Raw genomic sequence first — 22,719 nt, forward strand, 5'->3', positions numbered from 1 at the left:
TCTCCTTCCAGGAAGCTATTTTAAATATGGAAAAACTCAGGTGATCGCTCAAACCGAGGAAATGATCCTTTTAGAAAAATGCTGATATGCTTTTGATTTAAATGAAGGGATTTGTCAACGCTCTTAGTGGATTATGTGGAAATTTGACAGACTGGGACACCGGAGATTATTGTTTAGGTACATTCAGGCTCCTAATAGAAGCAAAGCAAATGTTATGGTCTTACGTAGGAAGTTATTTCATTTGGAAAAATGCTTTGCCATTAGTAGGCATCATTACTTGCCAGAAAGCATTGAATATATTTGATTTTCTAGTCCTTTCATGGGAAATAATCCAAGGACAAATGCTTACTATTTCTTCCTGCTCAAATAAGTAGTTGTGAGGTACAGCTGTTGGATTTATCCCGCTGGAATTTAATAATCATATGCTATTACTCTGGCAGTGTGTTGGACTGTCTGAGGAGGAATGAGTTTAGGTTCTTAGTTTAATTTAAAAGGCATCGGTTTCAGTCTACCTGGTGAGTGTCTGCCCAAAAGCCACAATAGAGCATCCCCCTGAAAACTTGAATTGACTTGTTGAACAAATACAAATTACACTTGGTCAAACTCTTCTGTTGTTTCTTTGTTTGAGGAGATTTTTGGCCTGAGAAAGATATGTGTTTGCTCCCAATCAGTAGGAACTTTAATAGACTGTGTGCAAGAACAGGAAAACCTGATTATTAGCCCTAATGAACCCAAACCCATACACTTTTCCCAGTATTTTGGGAACTTTGGAGTCCCATAGCAAACGGTGTTCTGGAATGCAGCATTGCAGCATTCTAATTTTCACAGTAACACAACCCTGTTCAATGAGCTAGCTTTGCAGACTGGACCACGTTCATCTTTGCTGTGTTACTATGTGAGTTTCAATGTTTACTTCAAGGTAGTTAGTCTAATGTAGCTGGACAAAATGAACTCAAGTTTCCTTTAGAACTGTTTCTCCAGTCCCAGTTTGGTCACTAAACCAGATTGGACCTGTACTGTAAATTATATGTCTGTGCTTTTCCCTTGAGAGATTGAGATGCCTTGTTAGGATGTGAATCACAGAATCATAGAATGGTTAGAGTTGGAAGGGACCTTTGAGATCATCGAGTTCCAACCCCCTGCCCTGGGCAGGGACACCTCCCACCAGACCAGGTTGCTCAAAGCCCCATCCAGCCTGGCCTTGAACCCCTCCAGGGATGGGGCATCCACAGCTTCTCTGGGCAACCTGTTCCAGTGTCTCACCACCCTCACAGCAAAGAATTTATTTCTAGCATCTCATCTAAATCTCCCCCCTTTCAGTTTAAAACCATTACCCCTTGTCCTGTCACTCCACTCCCTGATCAAGAGTCCCTCCCCATCTCTCCTGTAGCTCCCTTCAGGTACTGGAAGGCTGCTATAATGTCTCCCCGGAGCCTTCTCTTCTCCAGCCTGAACAACCCCAGCTCTCTCATGAGTGTCCTGAATGACACAGTAGTGATGGCTGTTAACGGAAGTATCCATAGGTAAGCATCTGACAATGAATTCTTTGTTAAGCAGATGGAAGTTGGCCAAGAACAAAGATTCCCCCAGTAAAGTGTTGAAGAAGATACTTCTTTGAGGAGTATCTGGATTCTGACTTGCTGGAGATTTTTAGAAACTGCTTTTCAGTAGTCGGAATGTTTCCAAGGTAACCTCTTTAATCTCCACTATATTCAGATGCTCACTTGTTTAATACACACGTGATGTGCGTAATCTGATTTAGAAGGAACAGATGCTCCTAACAACAATCTAACACTAACCCTGATGGGTTTCTAGAATAAGCTCTTGACGGTGAGAACTTGCCTTGGCTTTGCACACCTTACAGGGCAACAGCACTTAGATGATATTTCATGATTATCGATTTCTTTTGTTCCCTGCACCGGGTGTGTGATTGGTCAAGGACTCTGCATCTTGTTTCTCAAGATTGAGGAGTCGCTGCCTTTGGTGTTACAGATGTTTTCAGGACTTCAAAGCACAAAGGATTTTGCAGTTTTGGAATGAGTATCTCAGAACTAACTGAAAAGGAATATTTTCCAATGGCGACTCAGAAAAAGAATCTGAGGAAGGTGTGCATCATTGGATTAAATGTCAAATATGAAAAATAAGGGTGGTAGGGAGGGGAGCAAGAGTTGCTGTGATCATGCAGCTGTGCTCAGTCCTGTCAGCTCTTTTGTGCGCTCTCTGCGGAACAAATGAGCGCGTGGGGGATGCATAACATCAACAGAACAAAGCCCAAGAACTCCCAAAACAACTGCCCTGAGTCCTGGTGACCATCAAAGAAATCTATCCTCCTGCAGGCCCTGATGGGCTGTCACAGCTTAACTGACTTGCATCTGTAGCACAGTGCTGTTACTGCCTCGATCTTGCCTGCGCTGCAAATGACTGAGAAAATTGAGTTCTGAATCCATCTTCCTTTGCTCAGTCTTTCTTTGCTTTGGTTTTATTATTATGGGAGATGAAAGACGGCCCCTGAGGATTTAAGTACTAGGTAATTTAAAGTCTGTTTTCATTCTTGGGATGGCGAAGCAGAAGAATGAAATGTACATAGGAAACGGGGAAATTTGCCAGTTCGGCATGAACTAGAGGGAATGAATGGCTTTAACTAAAAAGGGGGGATACCCAAATCTAGTCTTTGCTCTTGATAGTACCCTAAATAGTGTCAGTTCCTGTGAGAAGTAAGTGGCTACCTAGGTTAGGGCTGGAGATGAGCCAAGCTTCCAGTTCTTAGTCAAAGGAAGGCAAGTTTGATATCTGTGCCTTGATGGTGACACTGAAAGCGTTACCTACATTCATCAGAGGCTTAGAAGTAAAATCTTTGTATCGCCAAATCCTTTTATCTGTAAAAACGAGTATTTTTTTTTGTTTCATTTTTAAATAAACTGAGCATGGAAGTAGTCAATATTCTCACTCTTGGCACAGTCTTCCTTTCAATTCCTGACAAATGATCCTTTCCCTCCACAAACCCGTCTTCATGGGTTGTTTTATAAGGTGACTTAGGACTTATTCTGTAGTAAAGAATGCAAATAACAACCTTGCTTTTATTTCTCATGCACATATAAAAAGAAGCAGAATAATTGCAGAAGCTAAATTCAATTTTGGAGCTGTGGAACGTGCCCAGTACCATTTGGAATAGATTAACTGCTTCTAGCGAAGTTGGGGAAAATGTTACATCTGTTTCTTTCCAGTTGGAACAAAAAAGGCTAACGCTACCCCCTTGAAGCTGCAGAGACTCCATTGGAATGTTGAATCTTTTCCCCTTTTCTTGGGTGAAAATGCTTTCAATATGCGGCGTGGTGGCATGCCTCATGCTTTCTTGCAGGTCTGCCATTAGAACTTTCAGTGTAAGATCAGTTCCACCAGGAAGGTTTAAAACCCCCCAGCTTTTATGTTTGTACAAATGATGTTGAGTTCATGGGTGTAGAAATATGAATGTAAAGTAAGTCCCAGCTTTCTAACCTTCAGGAGGTGATTGTCCCACTGTACTCAGCACTGGGGAGGCCCCACCTCGAGGGCTGTGTCCAGTTTGGGGCCCCTCACCACAAAAAAGACATTGAGGGGCTGGAGCGGGTCCAGAGAAGGGCAACGGAGCTGGTGAGGGGTCTGGAGAATGAGTCTTGTGAGGAGAGGCTGAGGGAGCTGGGGGTGTTCAGCCTGGAGAAAAGGAGGCTGAGGGGAGACCTTCTCGCTCTCTCCAACTCCCTGAAAGGAGGGTGTAGCCGGGGGGGGTCGGTCTCTTCTCCCAAGTCCCAGGCGATGGGACAAGAGGAAACGGCCTCAAGTTGCGCCAGGGGAGGTTCAGATTGGAGATTAGGAAAAATGTTTACAGGGAAAGGGTTCTTAAGCCTTGGACTGGGCTGCCCAGGGCAGTGGTTGAGGCCCCATCCCTGGAGGGATTTAAAAGCCGGGTTGCCATAGTGCTTAGAGACATGGTTTAGTGATGGTTTTGATCAGAGTTAGGTTGATGGTTGGACTAGATGATCTTAAAGGTCCCTTCCAACCTGGACAATTCTATGATTGTCTGGTGTTGAGGATCTCTTGGTACTTTTGTAAGCATCTGGTTTGACATTCTGACATAGATCCAAGTTGGCTATTTCACCTAACAACAATAACTATCATAACTATGGCTTCCCAAACATTTTGAAAATTGAATACGGTCATTCCATCCAAGGTAGTCAATTGTTGGTATTAACTTCTCGTATCAGCGCTCACATATGCTGCAAGCTGTTTAGTAGGTGCGATTGCTGCATGCACAGGAGAGCTGAGCGAGGTGATATATATGGGTGGGGTTCTATATAGGCGATTTATGACCCCCCACCGCTTTACATTGCAGCGAGTGGATGGCGAGCGAGTGGCGAGCGGGGCTGGGGGCTCTGCGCCGCGGGTCGTGTCCGGGAGCTGTCCGCGGTGCTGAAGCCGCCCCGGGCCTTCCTTAGTGGGGGCTCTGGAAAACGGGGGTCTCTTGCATTTCCCTTTTTTCTTCTTCAGGAAAAAGGGAGACTGATGAAAGGATTGTATTCAATTGAAACGGTATCGTTCGAGGGCTGAAGCGCATTTGCAATTTGCGGCATAATGGGGGAAAAAAAAAAAAAAAAAGAAGAGTTCAAGCTCCTGAAATGAAATTGCGTGGAAGGGATATTTGTATTTCTTTTGTGCTAAAGGTTAATAGATCTAAATGCAAAGCAATTCTTTGTGAGGGGAGGCTATCTAATGCTAAATCCACCTTAATTCTAGATAAAAATATGATGATTAATGCATGTGCTCTGAGCACCAGAAGAACTAATAAGAATTAGCTGCTTGTGCTGAAATTTTTTACTGCTGCAGAACACAGACTAATTAATTCAAGGTGGAAAAGTTACTTCTTTTAAGAATCCTATATGGGAAATACGGAAATATTCCCTTTTTTCTTAGAGAACTGCCAGAAAGACTGGCTAGAAGCAATTCCTTATGAAATATATGAAAATCATTCTTTATACTATGAGTTATATGATTTTGTAATCTTGGCCTTGATGAAATAACTGTGTATCTGGAATAGTATTTATTTTGTTTACTGTTATATGGGAGGATCAGCATCCTATTATGTGAGAGTTTCCTGCTGTTTCCTCATTACCTTGGGAAATAAAAATACCTTAACATAATCCTGGGCTTTAGTAAGAGTTGCTTCTGTCTTTTGTGACAAGAGTATTTGTTGAAATCACTGGTAACGTGGCTTGTGAGCTCAGTTTCTTAGAATAGTTTGGAGATGGGCTACTTTTACTCACAGCTGTTAGCATCACCAGGGAAGAAGTAGGGATGAATTTTGATGGATTCAGGCAAGACTAAAGCAAAATGTATTTTCTGTAGTAAATTGTTTTCACCCTTAGGCTGCAAGTTTCAGTTTCAGTATATGTTGTCTCTTGACTCTAAGGGAAGATATTTTGCCCTTGTCTTGGTTATGGAAGAGCAGTATGCTCGTATTCCTGTCTCTACAAATCCAATCTTTCAAACTTGCAGCATTCAGAAGTCCTTCTGATTTCAGCGCACCGTATCTAATGAGCAGCTTGTATCTCATAATGCTTTCAGCTCTTGTCTAGGCACTGAAATGGATAGTGTTCTGAAAACTGATACAATTTTAAAGGTCAGATCCTATAGAACATTCTTATTCCTAGCCAATAATGTGCCTTCTGGAACTCATTATTTAGTCTGGAGTTGCACTGTAGGCTGTCCCATCCTTTTGTCTGGACTCCATTGAGTACTTGCCGGGTGCAGTGACCATTAAGAGAGATTTGCACAAACCTGCAAGAGATTTGTGCGGCTGAGTTTCACAAGAGGCCTTTCATAACAGAGGCAGCCAGCATAACCAGTTGTAGCTCAGGTGCTGTGAAGCCATATGGTCAGAAAGGTGTTGTCCTTCCAACTTCCTCAATTACTAGTTTGATCTAGCTGTGTGGAATCCAAAGTTTTTGGTGTGTGTTAGAATAGGATTGTGCGATGCTCAGAAATCACAGAATGGTAGGGGTTGGAAGGGACCTTCAGAGATCGTCTAGTCCAACCCGCCTGCCAAAGCAGGTCCACCCAGAGCAGGTTGGACAGGAACGCACCCAGGTGGGTTTTGAGTATCTCCAGAGAAGGAGACTCCACAACCTCTCTGGGCAGCCTGTTCCAGTGCTCTGGCACCCTCAAAGTAAAGAAGTTTGTCCTTACATTCAGATGGAATTTCCTGTGTTCTAGTTTGTGCCTGTTGCCCCTTGTCCTGTCTCTGGGCACCACTGAAAAGAGTCTGGCCTCATCCTCTTCACACCTACCCTTTAGGTATTGATAAGCATTGATAAGATCCCCCTCTCAGTCTTCTCTTCTCCAGGCTGAACAGCCCCAGGTCTCTCAGCCTTTCCTCATAAGAGAGATCCTCCAGTCCCTTGATTATCTTTGTAGCCCTCTGCTGGACTGAGGTCATGATGAGGTCTTGTTCCATGTCTTAGATACTTCTAACTCTTTCTTCCTGTTTATCTATGAATTAATCCTAGGACAGCCTCAGAGGCTGTAGCCATAAGAATGACATTTGGATCAACTTGTACCATAACTTCTTCACAGTGAGGGTGACAGAGCACTGGAAGAGGCTGCCCAGGGAGGTTGTGGAGTCCCCTTTGGAGATTTTCAAGACCCGCCTGGATGCAATCCTGAGTAACATGCTCTGACATGCTCTGGGCAATCCTGCTTCGGCAGGGGAGTTGGACTAGATGATCTTTATGGTCCCTTCCAACTCTAAAAATTCAGTGCAATTCAGTGAAATACTAACATATAACATATACCCAGCTGAATGGGAGGTAACAGCCACTAAGTGGGTCATCCCAGAGTACCAGGAGCCACTTCAGTCTTATCAGTATGGCAGGTCACTCTGTTAAATACCTGCTTTTTTCCTCCTGATTCTTCCTGTTTGTAGCCTTATAACTATAATACCAAATGGAAACTGTGTGTAGTGTCTAGCTTTTTGTCTGGTTAAAAAGAAAAAGGCTCACCCTCAGTTGCTGATAACTCATAGGGTTTCATTGACTTTGTGATCGATAGCAGACCTGTGCCTCCTACAGAATCTGGCTTTGAGCAGATGTCACAAACTCACTCTGAATGTCCCTTCAGCATACAGATAACAATTGCCCTCCCCCTGCCCTCCACGAACACGTCTGGCCACAGCAGGCTGCTTTTTTCATTGATATTCATTACAAAAATGGACTGTGCTCACACTAGAAAGTATTTACTATCTGCAGATGGGGCTATAATTGTTTTTACTTTTTTATTATTAATTTCCAAACCTGCAAAAAAAAAAAAAAAGCACTGGGCGTGAATCCACCACTCCCTTGATTGCAAAGAGTAATTAATTGATCAGATCTGTTTTCTTTTTATTGTCCTGTGGACTGAGAGATAACGATGTGCGATGCGGAGGATATTTCTGCCAGGGAGAGTGTTTCTGCAAATCCTGCAAAGCATAACTAATGATCTGTAGAGTACCATCCGACATCCAGCAAGCAGGCTGCCTCCTCTCTCTTTCCCCACGCCGTGTGCATACGTATGCGCTCGTATTCTCTATTTTATGGCGTGATCAAAAGCAGCCTTTGGTTAATGTTTTAGTAACTTCTCTCTCTCTCATCGTTCTTACTAGCAGCAGTAACGTTTGCAATTTCAGTCTGTGGCAGGAAGCACGTTTCCTTTTTTTTTTCCAAGGGAATCTGAATGAATTTAGAGGCCACAGAAAAGGACGGCTTGCAGTTCGCGTTGCTGCAGTCTGTCAGAGAAAGCAGGCTACAAGACAGATGCTGATTTATTTAAAAACAAACAAACAAAAAAACCCGAGTCTTGTGTTTTTTCTCTTTCGAAATACTCAATCTTAAGGAATGTATTCAAGCATCTGGCTAATTCACATACCATTAATTCTCTAAAGATTACATATGCGCACCCAATTAGACCTGCGTCATTTATTTAAAAAATGAGAATATTCTTGTGTTTGTATTTTATAGCTGTGCCAAATTGGTAAAGGAGGAATTTTATAAGCAAAATGTGCAGAGCCCTTCTAGAAAAGTTGAAAGCATCAGCAGGGCCGTACCTAAGCTTAGTATAAAAGCCGTAAACATGCCTTTTTTTGCTATTAGTGAATGGGTAACTGGCTTTTTAAAGACATGAACAAAGATTTGTTAGAAACTCTGAGATACAGCCTCTCTTTGTAGAGGAGCTAGCGGAGTGGGCACTAACCCTGATGTCTGAGGTCCTTTTGTGTTGCAGTAATACGAGTAATCTTCCTTTTTGTGTCTGTTTTGTGGACTGCAGTGAGTCGCTGCCAGCTGCGGCTTCTTGAGGGTTTAACAGTCTCAAATAACTACAAGGACATCGTCCTCCAAAGGCTCTGTGAGGATGACAGACTGATGCTGGTGGTGTACGTCCCCTCTCACGCTTGTATGGCTCTCTACCAGCTTAACGAAGAGGCCAGTACCACTCAGAAAAATAATTTGGATTTTGGCAAGAGACAGATGATCATAGACTACTTCAGAGCATGTGTGTGGGAAGGGAAAAACTAATCCGTGCCCTGACTACCCTGTTCATCTCCCTGGTACCTGAGCGCTAAAGAGGCTTAAATCCTTACAGGCAATGACATTCTCATTCGTAGCTGTGAATTCCTGCAAGGTCTGCTAACCAGCAGTAGAGATGGTGGTTAGCAGCCACCTGCTTTACATCTGGGTTCACTGGCGTAAAGTTGCCATGGAGATCGGTGGGAGTTTTAACTGAGCAGGGACTGTGGTGGCTCGCCCCATGTCTGTGAATTTGTTTGACATATCATATGTATTGGATTCGGTTCTCCTGCTCCCATTCTCTGCTTGTTTGCCAGATTCCCGTGTAGGAGAGCTCAACAACTGCCATTCATAGGGCTGTGATAATTTTAAAAAAAAAAAAAAAAAAAAAAAGGCAGAATCATGATTGTTCAACTGTGGGCTGAACATGAGCCAGCAGTGTGCCCAGGTGGCCAAGAAGGCCAACAGCATCCTGGCCTGTGTCAGGAACAGCGTGGTGAGTAGGACTCGAGAAGTGATCATCCCCCTGTACTGGGCACTGGGGAGGCCCCACCTCGAGGGCTGTGTCCAGTTTTGGGCCCCTCACCACAAAAAAGACATTGAGGGGCTGGAGCGGGTCCAGAGAAGGGCAACGGAGCTGGTGAGGGATCTGGAGAATGAGTCTTATGAGGAGAGGCTGAGGGAGCTGGGGGTGTTCAGCCTGGAGAAAAGGAGGCTGAGGGGAGACCTTCTCGCTCTCTCCAACTCCCTGAAAGGAGGGTGTAGCCAGGGGGGGTCGGTCTCTTCTCCCAAGTCCCAGGCAATGGGACAAGAGGAAACGGCCTCAAGTTGTGCCAGGGGAGGTTCAGATTGGAGATTAGGAAAAATGTTTACAGGGAAAGGGTTCTTAAGCCTTGGAATGGGCTGCCCAGGGAAGGGGTTGAGGCCCCATCCCTGGAGGGATTTAAAAGCCGGGTTGCCATAGTGCTTAGAGACATGGTTTAGTGATGGTTTTGATCAGAGTTAGGTTGATGGTTGGACTAGATGATCTTAAAGGTCCCTTCCAACCTAGACAATTCTATCATTCTTTGATTGGTACCTGCTGTTCCAGGGCCCGTACAAAAGCAAAGTCTGTGACCCGAAGGATTTTTAGTGCAGGTTATCTAAGCCCTGTAAACTAGTTACTTGCAAAACTTCCCTAGGCTGGAGTCTTTCTTGTGAGAGCAGTAAAAGCATCTTGGCTGTCTGAAACAGAGATTTGTGAAGAGGCAGAAACGAAATCTTACCGCTCGGGAGATGTGGGAAGGAGGAATCTTCCCGACTCCTTTTAGAACTTGTAAAGGGAATTAAAATACAGGGAGGAGGGTGAGCAGAATGAGCTCTGAATATATAAATGTCTCCTTTACACTTACAAAGGGTATGCGGGCTCCACGTGCTCAGAAGCATTGCTGGGAAAACATCAATTAAAATGCTTGAGTCTGACGAAGGCTTTAAGGCTGTTGAGGTAAACAGTGACTCATGTCGGCCGAGAAGCAGGAAGGAAAAACATTTAACGGGTGTACACACCCCAAGCTGGACTCTGAAATAAGGTTTCCCGAGGGATGGACCTGCAGGCAGCAGGATTTTAGCCAAGGCCTGCTGATCTGCAGCCTTCAAAGGCAAAGAGCCAAAGTGTGTTTCACTGCCTCGGCAGCGGATCTGCTGGGTCTACGGCGTATAGACGTTTGCGGGGCGTTACGGAGAGAAACTCGGCGTATTTCTAATTTTAGAGCAAGAGGAGAACAGCAAGCTGATGAAAAAGATTCAGAGGAAGGGTTATGAAGCTGAAAGCTTTGAAGGAGGGAACAGGGCAAATGTGGAGATAGATGTTTGAGCACCGCTTGCTCCAGCAGCAGCTACGGAGCCCTCCTGCATATACTGCCTCGACCGCAGCATCGATTTGAGAGGGGAACGAGCCTTCCATTGTATTTATCCCAAGGAAAAAGCTCCAGTCTTTTCACCAGAAGGAAAAGCTTGTGCATCTTGAAGACCGGTGTGAGCCTGTTGTATTAGTGGAAAGGCCCGATCGCATGCATCAAAAGCGTCCTCTCCTCCTCCTCCTCCTCCTCCTCCTCCCCCCTCCCAGCTCCTGTATCGCTCTTAACAATTCAATCCATAGCGGTTTGTCTTCATGGGCTGTAATTGATCTGTCTGTGATTTAGCTCATCAGGTGCTCATTAAAGAGCTTGCAGCCTTTCTTATTCATGAGGAGTGAGAGTCGGGGATCTAAAAACACTTTGTCTTTGTCTTAACTGGATTCATTTAGTATTCTGGGATTCGGGGAGGCTAATAAACTTATACGAGCTATTATTTAAAGGTGAGCTGCCAAGTGAACATGAAGGATGATCCAAGCACCACCGGTGTGCCGGGGGCTCTCTGGCATCTGATATCAGGTGTGAGCAGCAGAGGGAATTGTTGCTAAAACCCCAGCAAGATATTCCTCACTGCTCTGCGGAGGATGTCCCACAACGCCCCGGCCGTGTGCGATGGGATAATGCAGCTTGCGGTGGAGCTCCTGGAGCTACGTCTGCAGCGAAGACGGCATTTTATGCTAGCAGCGTCAGCGGGATACGCAGAAATATTTCGTGCATTGTATAGAGAGTTTGGACTTGACATCTGGTTTTCTTTTTTAAGCGCCGCTATTGTTCCGAGCGGCCGCCTGTACACTGGCAGTGCCTGTAACGATGTGCGCTTCCCACGTTGCCTGCACACACACGCTGAGAAACGGCCTGTCACCAGCCTTTAACAAGGATACGCTGGCAATCTGCAAAAGAGAACAATGCCCCTGGGCTGCAGAAAGCAGTTTCCTTTCCCCGGTACTTTAATGAACACTTGAGATATTTCCAAGCTGTAGGAAGAGGAGACGGGATGGATGGGTTCTCTGTTCTCCTCCTTTCTGAGCTTGGCTCTGCACGTCAGAGACTTCCAGAAAGATGAATAATTCTCTGCAATTATTGAATTTACTGGTAGTCATATGCATAGTGTCATTAAGACCAGGCTGGATGGGGCTTTGAGCAACCTGGTCTAGTGGGAGGTGTCCCTGCCCATGGCAGGGGGTTGGAACTGGATGATCTTTAAGGTACCTTCCAACTCTAATCCTTCTACGGCTCTATGATCAAGCTGCTTATGCCTTACAGGTCTCTTAAGTGACTACAACCACCATGGGGTCTTAAGTTCTCTGTTGGGCTTTAAAAACAGCAGCTCTGCCAGGCAACACGTGCAGTTGGATTTTGTGCTTGTGTCCAGTGTACTGAGTGTGTTTGTGAGTCGTGGGAAGCTACGGGGCCCCACAGACAAAATCCTGCCTGAGGGATGTGAACCCTGGCAGGGCACAATGCCGGTCACATGAACCGACTTCCCCCTTGCTCTATGTATCAAGATTGGGAAATCTTTGGGAAGATAAACCTTTGCTAATTGCTCAGTGTCACAGTATTTATAACTACTTCATGCTTGTGTTTATAATTGTGCATTGTCCTATGTAAATATTAATACCGTATTTTTCTTTCTTTTGTAGTGTACAGAGGCCAAAAAGCATTGCTGGTACTTTGAAGGATTATATCCTACATATTATATGTAAGTAGTCATCACATTCCTTTTTGCATTTTCTAGCGCTCAAGAGACAATTAGATTCTGTAGGCTCTTAGATTTTTGTTCTTTCACTAATTATACTTTTCCCATAATTTCTCTGAGACTTTTTCTAATTTAAAAATTATTTCCTTTCCCTTCCTTGCCTGCGTTTCATCTCTTTCCTTTTCTCCCTATTAAAAAAAGTGTACAGACTCGTTTTGCCACCCAATCCAGGCGACCTTTCCAATTGAAAACAAAATGCAAGATCTTAAGCAGCTCTTATTTCAGAACACTGAAAGGAAACATAAGTAGAGCCATGCAAGGACAGTTGTCCCTTTGTCTTGAACAAGGGCAGGTAATCGGGCAGAATACCAAGGATGCTTTGAAAGTAAGTTTGTCCCTGTGCTAATACTGTTGTTTAATTTAGGGAGTTGGGATGATTTGGTATCCGTGGAATAACTGTCCTGTTGATGAGTGGCATCTACATTCACATCAGGCTTGGGTGTGAACCAAATGTCCATGACCTGTAGGTGCATGATTGAGGATGTCTCTGAATTGCAGTTTTCTATTTTAAATTGCCCACAGCAACAACAAGAAGGCGGAGGAAATGAGCGGATGGGAAGTATCTTCCCTGTGGATTTGGGAGCAGAAAGGGGATAAATGAACTAAACTTTGTCCATGAGTTGTATGATTTCATAAGTGTAAACACCCGTAAACATAAGTTTAAAAAAAATAATAAAGTGGGGTGGAGGAGTAGGTAGCAGCATTATGTCATCAGTTCCCTGAGAAAATGCTTCCTTGCTGAAAGATTGGAAATTATAATAATCCTTATGCTACCCCATGAACTTTCCTCCCTTTTCTTCTCCACCTCCACTTCATCTGCCAGAAACGGGAGAGAAATGCTAGAGAAAAAAAGCAGCCAGGAAGCCAGGAGAGAAACAAAGCTCTGAAAGAATGAAACACTCTTAAGGTTTAATCGTCTGTGATCCTGAATATTAACTGCTTAGGAAATCTTTGTGTCTAGAACTCACTGTCTTTTTTTCAGGTGACTGAAATGTTGAGAATTACTCATAAATGGTTGGCCGGAACAGATGGGTGAATTTAAATAAGTTCATTTTCTGTGCTTGCTAATAAAACAGGACTTTGGTTCCACCTACTTTTTGTTTTGTTTTGCTGCAATGTGGGAAAGAAGCTGGGATGTTAAGAAATCATGAAAATCCCACTGTACCTTGACATTCAGGAGCGCGTTATTCATCGGTGTTTTGCATACATTTCTGCCCACATGTTTTTGCAGCCAGTGTTTGTCTCCCTTGGGAGACAAAGGGGTAGCTACTTGGATGTTGGGTGTTAGCTCGCCCCCTTTGTGCCCCAGGTAAAATACATACCAAGTCCTGTGAAAGCAAGGGGTACAAAGAGAAGGCTCACTATCTGCCGTAGATCTGATGCACGCGTGGTTGCTTTCTAATTGGTTTCCTTTTGCTGACTAGTTTACTGTCGTCTTTGTGTGCTGAAATGGATTATCTTCTAGAAAAGCAGTGTGTTTATTTTCCAGTCCATCAAAGAGGTTAATTGAAATTGCACTTCGCTGAAAGGAAGAGGGCCTGTGGTGTTGGTGGGTTGGGAGATCTTTTAATGCGGAGGGATTGTTGGTTGGTTTGGGAGATCTTTTAATGCGGAGGGAAAACTCTTGTATATTGTCTATGTCGGGTCAGTCAGAAGACTATTGCTAGTAGTCGTGTGTGTTTGTGGTAGTTACTGCAGCACCCCGTTATCAGAGTCGTTGCATAAATGTGTTGTGATTGCCGGTCTCCTGGACAGTGTGAGGAAATGGAAAAAGGAAGGGGAAAGGGGTGGGATGTGTGTGCTCAGTGATTATGGCAATGGTGATGAGTGTCATGTTCATGCGGTTGTTGTTACCGCGATTATGAGTTTAAATCAGGAAGAAGAAACGCTAAGGAAAGACAATAAGTATTTGGGGATGGTGAAGCTCAGCGGACAGATGACGGGAGACAAGTGAAGAAATGTGGAAGGCAGAGGAGAGGGGGTGTTTGAGTGCATTGGAGCCCAGAAGTTTAAAGGGGGCATGCATCAAAATGATAGGAAGGTCACTGATGTCTGCATCAATGCCTGGGCTTTCCTACTTTGTTACTTCTGCAATTTCAGTTCCTGTTGTCTAGGATCCCCAGCTGCTTCCTACCTGCACTGTCTTTTCACACCTCTATGGTGGAGGAGAGACACACCACCAATCTCAATATTTTGGGGTGAAGTCCCATTGCTTTGGCACTTGATTGACCCTTCACTGTGTTAATTCAACTTGCTAATCCCACAGAAAGTTGTTCGTTTTAGCACATTCGAGTCAGCGTTGAATCAGCTTGGTAGGGTTTTTGGCGAACACTGGTGAAATGGGAGGAAAGGAGTATTCTGCATATTGTGGGGGAGGAGGCATGAATAGGATCTTCTCCATTAGCATATGGTTAGATGTTAAATCATCCAAAGGCATAAGTAACTCCGTCCTGAGAGTATGTCCTCCGTGCGAGTCTAGATCTGGGATGTGCTGTAGTGAAACAAGTTTTATTTTATCCTACAATTTCTGGAGCAACAGTCCATAAAAAGCAGTTATGTTTAGTCAAATGAGTTTGCAATAGCTTCCATTCCTTTCTAGCACTGGTTTTCTGACAGAATCTTTTTTCTACCCAGTTAACATATTGTCGTGGTGTAGGTGTAGTCTGTCCTTTGGTCTTGAGACTATCTTTGGAGAATTATGAAACCCAGCGATGCAATCCTTTTTAATGATTTCCCTGTGATTTCAGTCCCATGCTGACAGTATGTCATGTCTCTCTTGGAAACACTTTTTATAACGAAAAGGTTGGCTTGTCAGCTCAGAAATGCCAAGTCCTGTGTCTATTCACAGATCTAGTGAGGTGTGCTTGGACCAAGGCATCCCTGGACTGGCACGTCCATATGCTTTATTTCTTCTGGGAAGGCACGTCCTCCTCAAAAGTGCCTGCTTCTCTTTCAGTTGCCCAGAGTCATAGAAGGCCAAGGTGGACTGTCACATAAAATGGCTGTTTGCTTTTATCGGAACTTTAAAGGCAAGATAGCTGAGTTAATCTTCCCTGTAAAGGCTCTACTTCAGCCTTCCAAAGACAGAGATAAGACTGTCTGCTGAGCAAGAGGAACACGGGATAAGAAATCAGTGTGCCAAAATAAGTGTACTGGAAATTCAGTTAGATTGGGGGCTGGGGGCTAAAACTTGCAGTGATATGAATGTTCTTCTTTTGGAGCTCAAGATTTTTAAATCTGTCTTCCAAAAAAGAAAAGGCTGTTAGAAATGTTGCTCAAAGTTTTCTTAAAACTTGCTGGTTATGCTTTCTTTACTAACAGCTAGGGCTAAGGTTGGAGGTCTCTGTTACAGAACTAATTATACAACTCTCTGTCCAAGTAATTAATGGTATTAGTGCCTTTTGACATTATTTTTCCAGTAGACATATTGCTTTAGCCTTCATAGATCAGCGGTTAGTTTGTTTCAAGCATGTTTCTTCCAAATATAATTTCATTTCTTAAGGCTAGACGGAGATACTGATAACTTTCCAAACATTTCTACCTCTGCTGTGTGAATTTCTTAACTTATGAGAAAGCTTATTACAGACCAGAAGCCATCATGGAAAGCCTCCTAGGAATTTGAGACACATACGTAGGTCGTCTACTCTCCAATTGTCCCCCTGTACTGGGCACTGGTAAGGTCCCACCTCGAGGGCTGTGTCCAGTTTTGGGCCCCTCACCACAAAAAAGACATTGAGGGGCTGGAGCGGGTCCAGAGAAGGGCAACGGAGCTGGTGAGGGGTCTGGAGAAGAAGTCTTGTGAGGAGAGGTTGAGGGAGCTGGGGGTGTTCAGCCTGGAGAAAAGGAGGCTGAGGGGAGACCTTCTCGCTCTCTCCAACTCCCTGAAAGGAGGGTGTAGCCAGGGGGGGTCGGTCTCTTCTCCCAAGTCCCAGGCGATGGGACAAGAGGAAATGGCCTCAAGTTGCACCAGGGGAGGTTCAGATTGGAGATTAGGAAAAATGTTTTCACGGAAAGGGTTCTTCAGCCTTGGAATGGGCTGCCCAGGGAAGGGGTTGAGGCCCCATCCCTGGAGGGATTTAAAAGCCGGTTTGCCATAGTGCTTAGAGACATGGTTTAGTGATGGTTTTGATCAGAGTTAGGTTGATGGTTGGACTAGATGATCTTAAAGGTCCCTTCCAACCTGGACAATTCTGTGGTTCTACTGTTGATACAGAGAATTTCCAAGGCTGCTCTTAATTTATTTCACTAACCAAACCGAACTTTTCTGTGTGTCCTAGTTGCCTGAGTGACGAGATACTGTCAGTTAGATACTTTTTTCCCGCTTCAGCAAAATGTTTATTTATGTAGCCTGGAAAAATAAGTAGCAAATACAAAGCAGAGAAAGGAATTAGTCATTGGAGTCTGGAGCCAAGTTATCCCTGACTTAGCTTAAAGAATTAGATCATACGTCTCCTTGTGTGGATGCACAGAAAGCAATTCAGACTTAAAGCTGTCTCAACAGCCTTGACTCTGAACCTCTCCAAGGATCCTCATCCTACTCTCACATAAATAAGCCAGCTCAGTCTTATTCTAGATGTACCTGAAGGGCAGATGGTTGCCAGAAGAGACAGCCAACATACTTCTCTGACTTGGCAATGGTGTGAATAAAGACAGAGTGAACACACTAGAAACCACCTCCCCAGCAGCGCTGAAGATACACCAGTTGTTTTTTCCACTTCTGAATTGGAAATGAATAGTAGAGGGGGAAGCTTCCTTACGTTTTGCTGATGAGGAATAGTTTGCTTACGATGATTGTGAACGTCCCCCTCGTTGCAGGGTGCAGTATGTTCCCTGGTGTGACTGACCAATCCCATAGGCCTTTTCTGTTTGTTTTTCTTCCCGTTGTTAGCTACCATCACGTTGGAGCTTTTAATGAGCTGATAAATTCCAGATGCTAGAACCTGCGTGTTTCTAAATCTCTCCTTTCCAGGCTCTGTGGCATGTTTATAATACAGCACAAATGTTTTTGAGTATGAGTGGTAAGCACGTGTCACAGCAAGAGAAATACCATGGCTGGAAATACTTCACTAGGTCAGTGAAGTAGTCACCCACAGGGAGGGGGTTGGCTGACGTAGAGGGAGAAAAGAGTTTTGATGCTCTCCAGTATCGAGTTAACATTATTTCAGCTCATCCTGTATTGAATTTTTTAATAATGTGATATTCTAAGAGAAGTAGTGAGGAAAAGAGAGTAGCTCTGATTAGGGAATCAGAGAATAACTCAGGTGGGAAGGGTTCTTAGGAGACCCCCAGTCCAACCTCCTGCTCAGAGCAGGGTCACCTGTGAGGTCAGACCAGGTTGCTCAGCACTTTAACCAGTCAGGTCTTGGGGAAACTCCAAGGAAGATGATGACACAACTGCTCTGGGCCACGTGTTCCGCTACCGGGCTGTCCTCATGGTGAGTAAGTTTTCCCACATACGAAGTTGGAACCTCTTTTTGTTTTGTTTTGTACCCATTGTCTGTTGTCCTCCCACCTTGCACCACTGGGAAGATCCTGGCTCCATCTTCTTAGTAACCTTCTCTCGGGTACTGGCAGGCTGCTCTTGGGTCCCTCTGAAGCCATTTCTTCCCTAGGCTGAACAAGCCCAAGTCCTAAAGCTCTCCTCACAGGGCAAGTGCCCCAGCCTCTGACTATCTTGGTGGCCCTTTGCTGAGTTCACTCCAGTTTCAGTTTCATTCGTTTTACTGCGGATGCCAAACCAAATGTGGTCTGAGTACTCAGTGAAAGGTGATAGTCACTTCCCTTGTTCTACTGTCTAGGCTTCTGTTGACACAGTCCAAGATGCTGTTGGCCTTTATTGCTGTCATGGCACACTGCTGGCTCACGTTCAACTTGCTGTCTACCATGACCCCTCGAGCCTTTTTAGTAGAGCTGCTCTACAGCCAGCAAGATGTTCATCCTTCCCACAGGCAAGGCTTTGTATTTGGTTTTGTTCAGCTTCATGAGGTTCCTGTCAGGCCATTTCTCCAGCCAGTCTAGGTCTTTGAGTGGCAGCCCTGCCCTTGAGCTCATTGACTGATCCCCACTTTGGTGTCATCTCCAAATGTGGTGAGAGTACTCTATCACCAATTCCAGCAACATGCTTGTCACCAGGACAGGTCCAGACCTCTGTGGTACTACCAGCAATTACTTCATACGCTGTAGGCAGAGTGTGACCCATTCATTGACCACTGTCCTCTGAGGCCCACCATACAACCAGGGGTTTTTTTTGCTCATCTAGCTGGCTGCCTGCCCAGACCATAATGGCTGAACTTGGGCACAAGAATATTGTGGAAGACAGTGTGGAAAGCCTTGCTGAAGTTGAGGTAAATGACATCTGCTGCTCTCCAGCTTGTCCACAGATACCATCCCCTGCCAGTGCAGTAGTAGAAGCTCTTCTTGCTGCACTCGATTTCCCTTGCAAGTATCAGTTGTAGGTGAATTTTGGCTTTCCTGACATCACACCTACATGCGTATGTGATGGTTTCTAAACTCCTCCTTGGTAGCCTGTACCTGCTTCCACCTCCTGAATAGTGGCTTTTTGCATTGGAGCTCGGCCATGGGTTCCGTATATAAGTGCGTTTTGACTGGTCATTGTTGTGCTAGTAGGTAAAAGACCTCCAGTATCTGGAAGAAAATGTTATCCTTGCTGCTGACAAATATGTGAAGGATGGAAGAAACATAGGGAAGTGCCATCTTGTAACCTCTTCTAATTCTTGTTAACCTGAATTAATGTTAAAAGCGTGTGCAGATGGAAGTGCTGTATTTTTAGGCTAATATGTTTCTGCCATAGAAAGTAGTTTACTGCAGACAGCTGCACGCGTACACATTTATTTTATGTTCATTAAAGCTGTTTAATTTTTCATTTAGAATTCATACAAGAACATTAATGTAAACCAAAAAAAAAAAAGCCATGTTTGCTAATGTTCTTCATGTTTAAAACGTGTTCCTGCCCTACATGCGAATGGTAAATTCTTTTTTTATTTTGGAGGAGAGACGCTGATTGTATTCTGTTTGTGGTTTTTTTTCCACAGGTTTTGAAATAAATTTCTTGTGTATTTCCGCACACTTCTCTTCCTTTGCAGATTAAATTTTATTTTATTTATCACACAGTTGTATTCATCTGGGTTTTGAATGTAAGCCCTTACGTGCTCGGTGGTCAGCCTACAATAATAATTTTATGTGTTACCAAGAACCTGCAAAACGTTCCAGATGAAAACAATAAAAAAGCAATTTTTCTCTCGCTGTGATTCAGGTAGCTTAGAGAGCACTTCTTCCATCAACGGGGGGAAAAGCCCCCAGTCTAGACACCCCCAGTTGCGTGATTGGAGCTGTGCTCCGCATCCCCTTATGTTGACTGCTTTTAATTAAGTTGGCTTTCCTGACGATACCCTGAGCTTTTTCATTGCAATTACAGCCGCATGAAGTGTCAGCAGGTGTGTGCGTAGGGCAGTAATCTGGCTGTTGATTTATTCTTCCGTTTGATTTGCAGCCAGCATGGAGGAGGGAGGCAGCGTAGCAGTTTTGCAGGCTTCCAGGCGCCTTGAATGGCTGGCACCATACAGAAATGGAGACCTGGGTTCTGGCCAAGGCCACCAATTTAGCGGTGAGCAGCCACGGGAAGGGCCTGCTTGCCTATGTACTTCAGCACAAGAATGTTAAGTGCACGGTTTAGATGGTGAAGGAAGACAGAAGTAATTATCAGACCATCTTGTATATAAAGGCAACAAGACCCCACTGCCATTGCTCAGTCCCATGTGGCCGTAATAAGGCAGGGTACAAAACATCACAATGAGCTTCAATAGTCTGTGCCCTTAAGGTGGTGTATTCCTTGCTTCAAATAAGGGACTAGATTCCCTAGATGTTGATGGATCTGTTGAGGTTGTAGTCATAGAATCATAGAATGGTTAGAGTTGGAAGGGACCTTAAAGATCACCCAGTTCCAACCCCCCTGCCAAGGACAGGGACACCTCCCACCAGACCAGGTTGCTCAAAGCCCCATCCAGCCTGGCCTTGAACCCCTCCAGGGATGGGGCATCCACAGCTTCTCTGGGCAACCTGTTCCAGTGTCTCACCACCCTCACAGTGAAGAATTTCTTCCTGATATCTCATCTAAATCTCCCCTCTTTCAATTTAAAACCATCACCCCTCGTCCTATCGCTACACTACTCCTGACTGCTCTAATCACCCAGCCACTTAAATGCCTTGCCAAGCACTGGAATTTGTTTCGATGGATGGGTTGTCCGATGTGCAACCCGAGGAGAATTAGATTACCAAATTAACAGGCAACTCGACTTTCTGGGGGTGAGTCTTGAGAAGGGGAGAGGGATTTAATATCTCAGCCGTCACAGGCAATCAAGCAGGTGACTGACCTCATTTGAGATTTGAAGCTCTGAACAATTTGAGAGTTGGAGGCTGACCAGGTGTAGGCAGCTTGTTCTGAGAAAGGGGAGGAAGGAGGAAAGGGAGGCAGTCTCTGTCTTCCAGCAGAGTACTCCTCTAAAACCAGGCTCTGCTCTGGCTGAGGTGGAGCAGGGACCCCAGTCCCACCCCGTCTCATTTCCAGAGGATGCTGTACCCATAGTTGTGGCTTATCCCGTTGGTGCTGTTTGACTTGAAATATTCATCAGGGCATTAACTCCTCCATTTCCTGGGCAAGAACCCTAACGTGAGACTGAGAATCAATTTCTTCTGGTGGCTTTTCAGTGGGACAGGTAGGCTTGTACCCGGCCTGTGCTCCGGTGGACAGCATGAAGGAGCACTTAACCCCAAAAGTCATCTTGAAGCTTCTAACCCTTTCTGGATAGGGACACCCTGAATTAAAATTTTGAAAGGCTTGGTGGGAGCTAACTATTGGCCATTAGTACTTATGTCTGTCTCTCTGTGTGATCCTACACACGGGCTTGGTGGAGAAAAAAGATTTGCTGTGCATTAGTGTGTTAAATTCAGGCAGATAGCAAATTCATGGACACCCATCGCCCCCTGTCAGCAGATCGCTTTTAATCTCCCAAAGCAGCGATTAGATGCAGTAGGACTCCTCGCCCACTGGGAGCAGCTGGAGATACGAAGAGCTAATCGTGTGTTTAATAAGGGGCCTGATGATTTACTTGATGATTTACTCGTTCCTGTTGGTGTGAGAAATGTCCGATTCCACCTCCAGAACATTAAAACTCACCATACAGATTATCTCTAGCTTACTTTGACCAGAGCCTTGAGCTATGCTGTTTCTCTACTTTGTTCTGCAAAAGCAAGGCTGGAGCCTATGTTGAAAAATGGTTGTTTAAGGTACCATATACTGCCACCGGACAAAGCCCGAACCGTCTCAGTTCTTACTAGGTTCTGCCACAGGAGGAGCAGAGAAGGTTGCTAGATGGATACGTGCCGGCCAGAAATCCGTGTGGTGAGACTTTGCTGCCTTTAGAGACAGCAAGGAGAGTCCCACTGTAGGGTGGCTTTCCTCTTGTGGCCTGAGAAGAGAGGGCTGGGGTTATGGCCAGAGCCAGTTGGGTCACAGAAGGTTTGTAGGAGGGTCGGTTTGATAGGAGCAGCTGAACAAATGCTTCTTGTCCCATCCGAAGACGGAGGGGGGAATTTAACATATTATAGAATCATAGAATCGTCTAGGTTGGAAGAGACCCTTGGGATCATCGAGTCCAACCATCTACCCTACTCTACAAAGTTCTCCCCTACACCATATCCCCCAACACCACATCTAAACATCTCTTAAACACACAGGGATGGTGACTCAACCCCCTCCCTGGGCAGCCTGTTCCAATGCCCGACCACTCTTTCTGTGAAAAATTCTTTCCTAATGTTCAGTCTAAACCTACCCTGTTGGAGCTTGAAGCCATTCCCTCTCGTTCTGTCATTAATTACCTGTGCGAAGAGACAAGCACCAACCTCTCTACAGTGTCCTTTCAAGTAGTTGTAGAGAGTGATGAGGTCTCCCCTCAGCCTCCTCTTCCTCATACTAAACAGTCCCAGCTCCTTCAACCACTCTTCATATGATTTGTTTTCCAGGCCCTGCCAAGTTCTTGCACGGAGATGGTGTTTATGGGCTCTTTACCTAAAGAATAATTGAGGAAATAATCCCTTTTTCAGCTGTTACCTGCTCTTGTTTTTCATGTCTGTGTGAAGGACAGGAGCCAAGTATCTTGTCTTATTGTAGGAGATTCTAGCTGTGTCAAAGCAGACAGGAAATCTAATCTGAGCAAATATTGTTTCTGTCTTTGTTGTTTCTACTCTGTAGAAAAAATGACCCGACAGACTCTTCCCTCCTTTTGCCTTACGTTTTCTTATGCAGTTAAGGACTTAGTGATTTATCAAGCACCTGGGTACCAGTGGCAGTGTTTTACTCTCAAGTGCAGACGTTCTGCTGAGGTCACGGCTGCGTTCATCTATGAAGCAGTTGTATTTGTTATATATATAATTATGTATTTCCCAAAATCAGACCTACATTTTACAAGGCGCTGTTTTTGCATGC

The 22,719-nt window shown here is 44.7% G+C and overlaps 1 protein-coding gene across 1 annotated transcript in view; it reads left to right on the forward strand.

Annotated features, from left to right (window-relative positions):
• Positions 1–22,719, forward strand: part of VOPP1 (VOPP1 WW domain binding protein) — a 74,253-nt gene that overhangs the window by 37,384 nt on the left and 14,150 nt on the right. The window contains exon 2 of the mRNA XM_074146694.1: positions 12,103–12,161. Coding sequence (XP_074002795.1) covers positions 12,103–12,161 — 59 coding nt within the window. The remainder of the gene's footprint in view (positions 1–12,102; positions 12,162–22,719) is intronic.

The sequence above is a fragment of the Numenius arquata genome, chromosome 4, assembly GCF_964106895.1.
Source record: "Numenius arquata chromosome 4, bNumArq3.hap1.1, whole genome shotgun sequence".
In the NCBI taxonomy this organism is placed as follows: Eukaryota; Metazoa; Chordata; class Aves; order Charadriiformes; family Scolopacidae; genus Numenius; species Numenius arquata.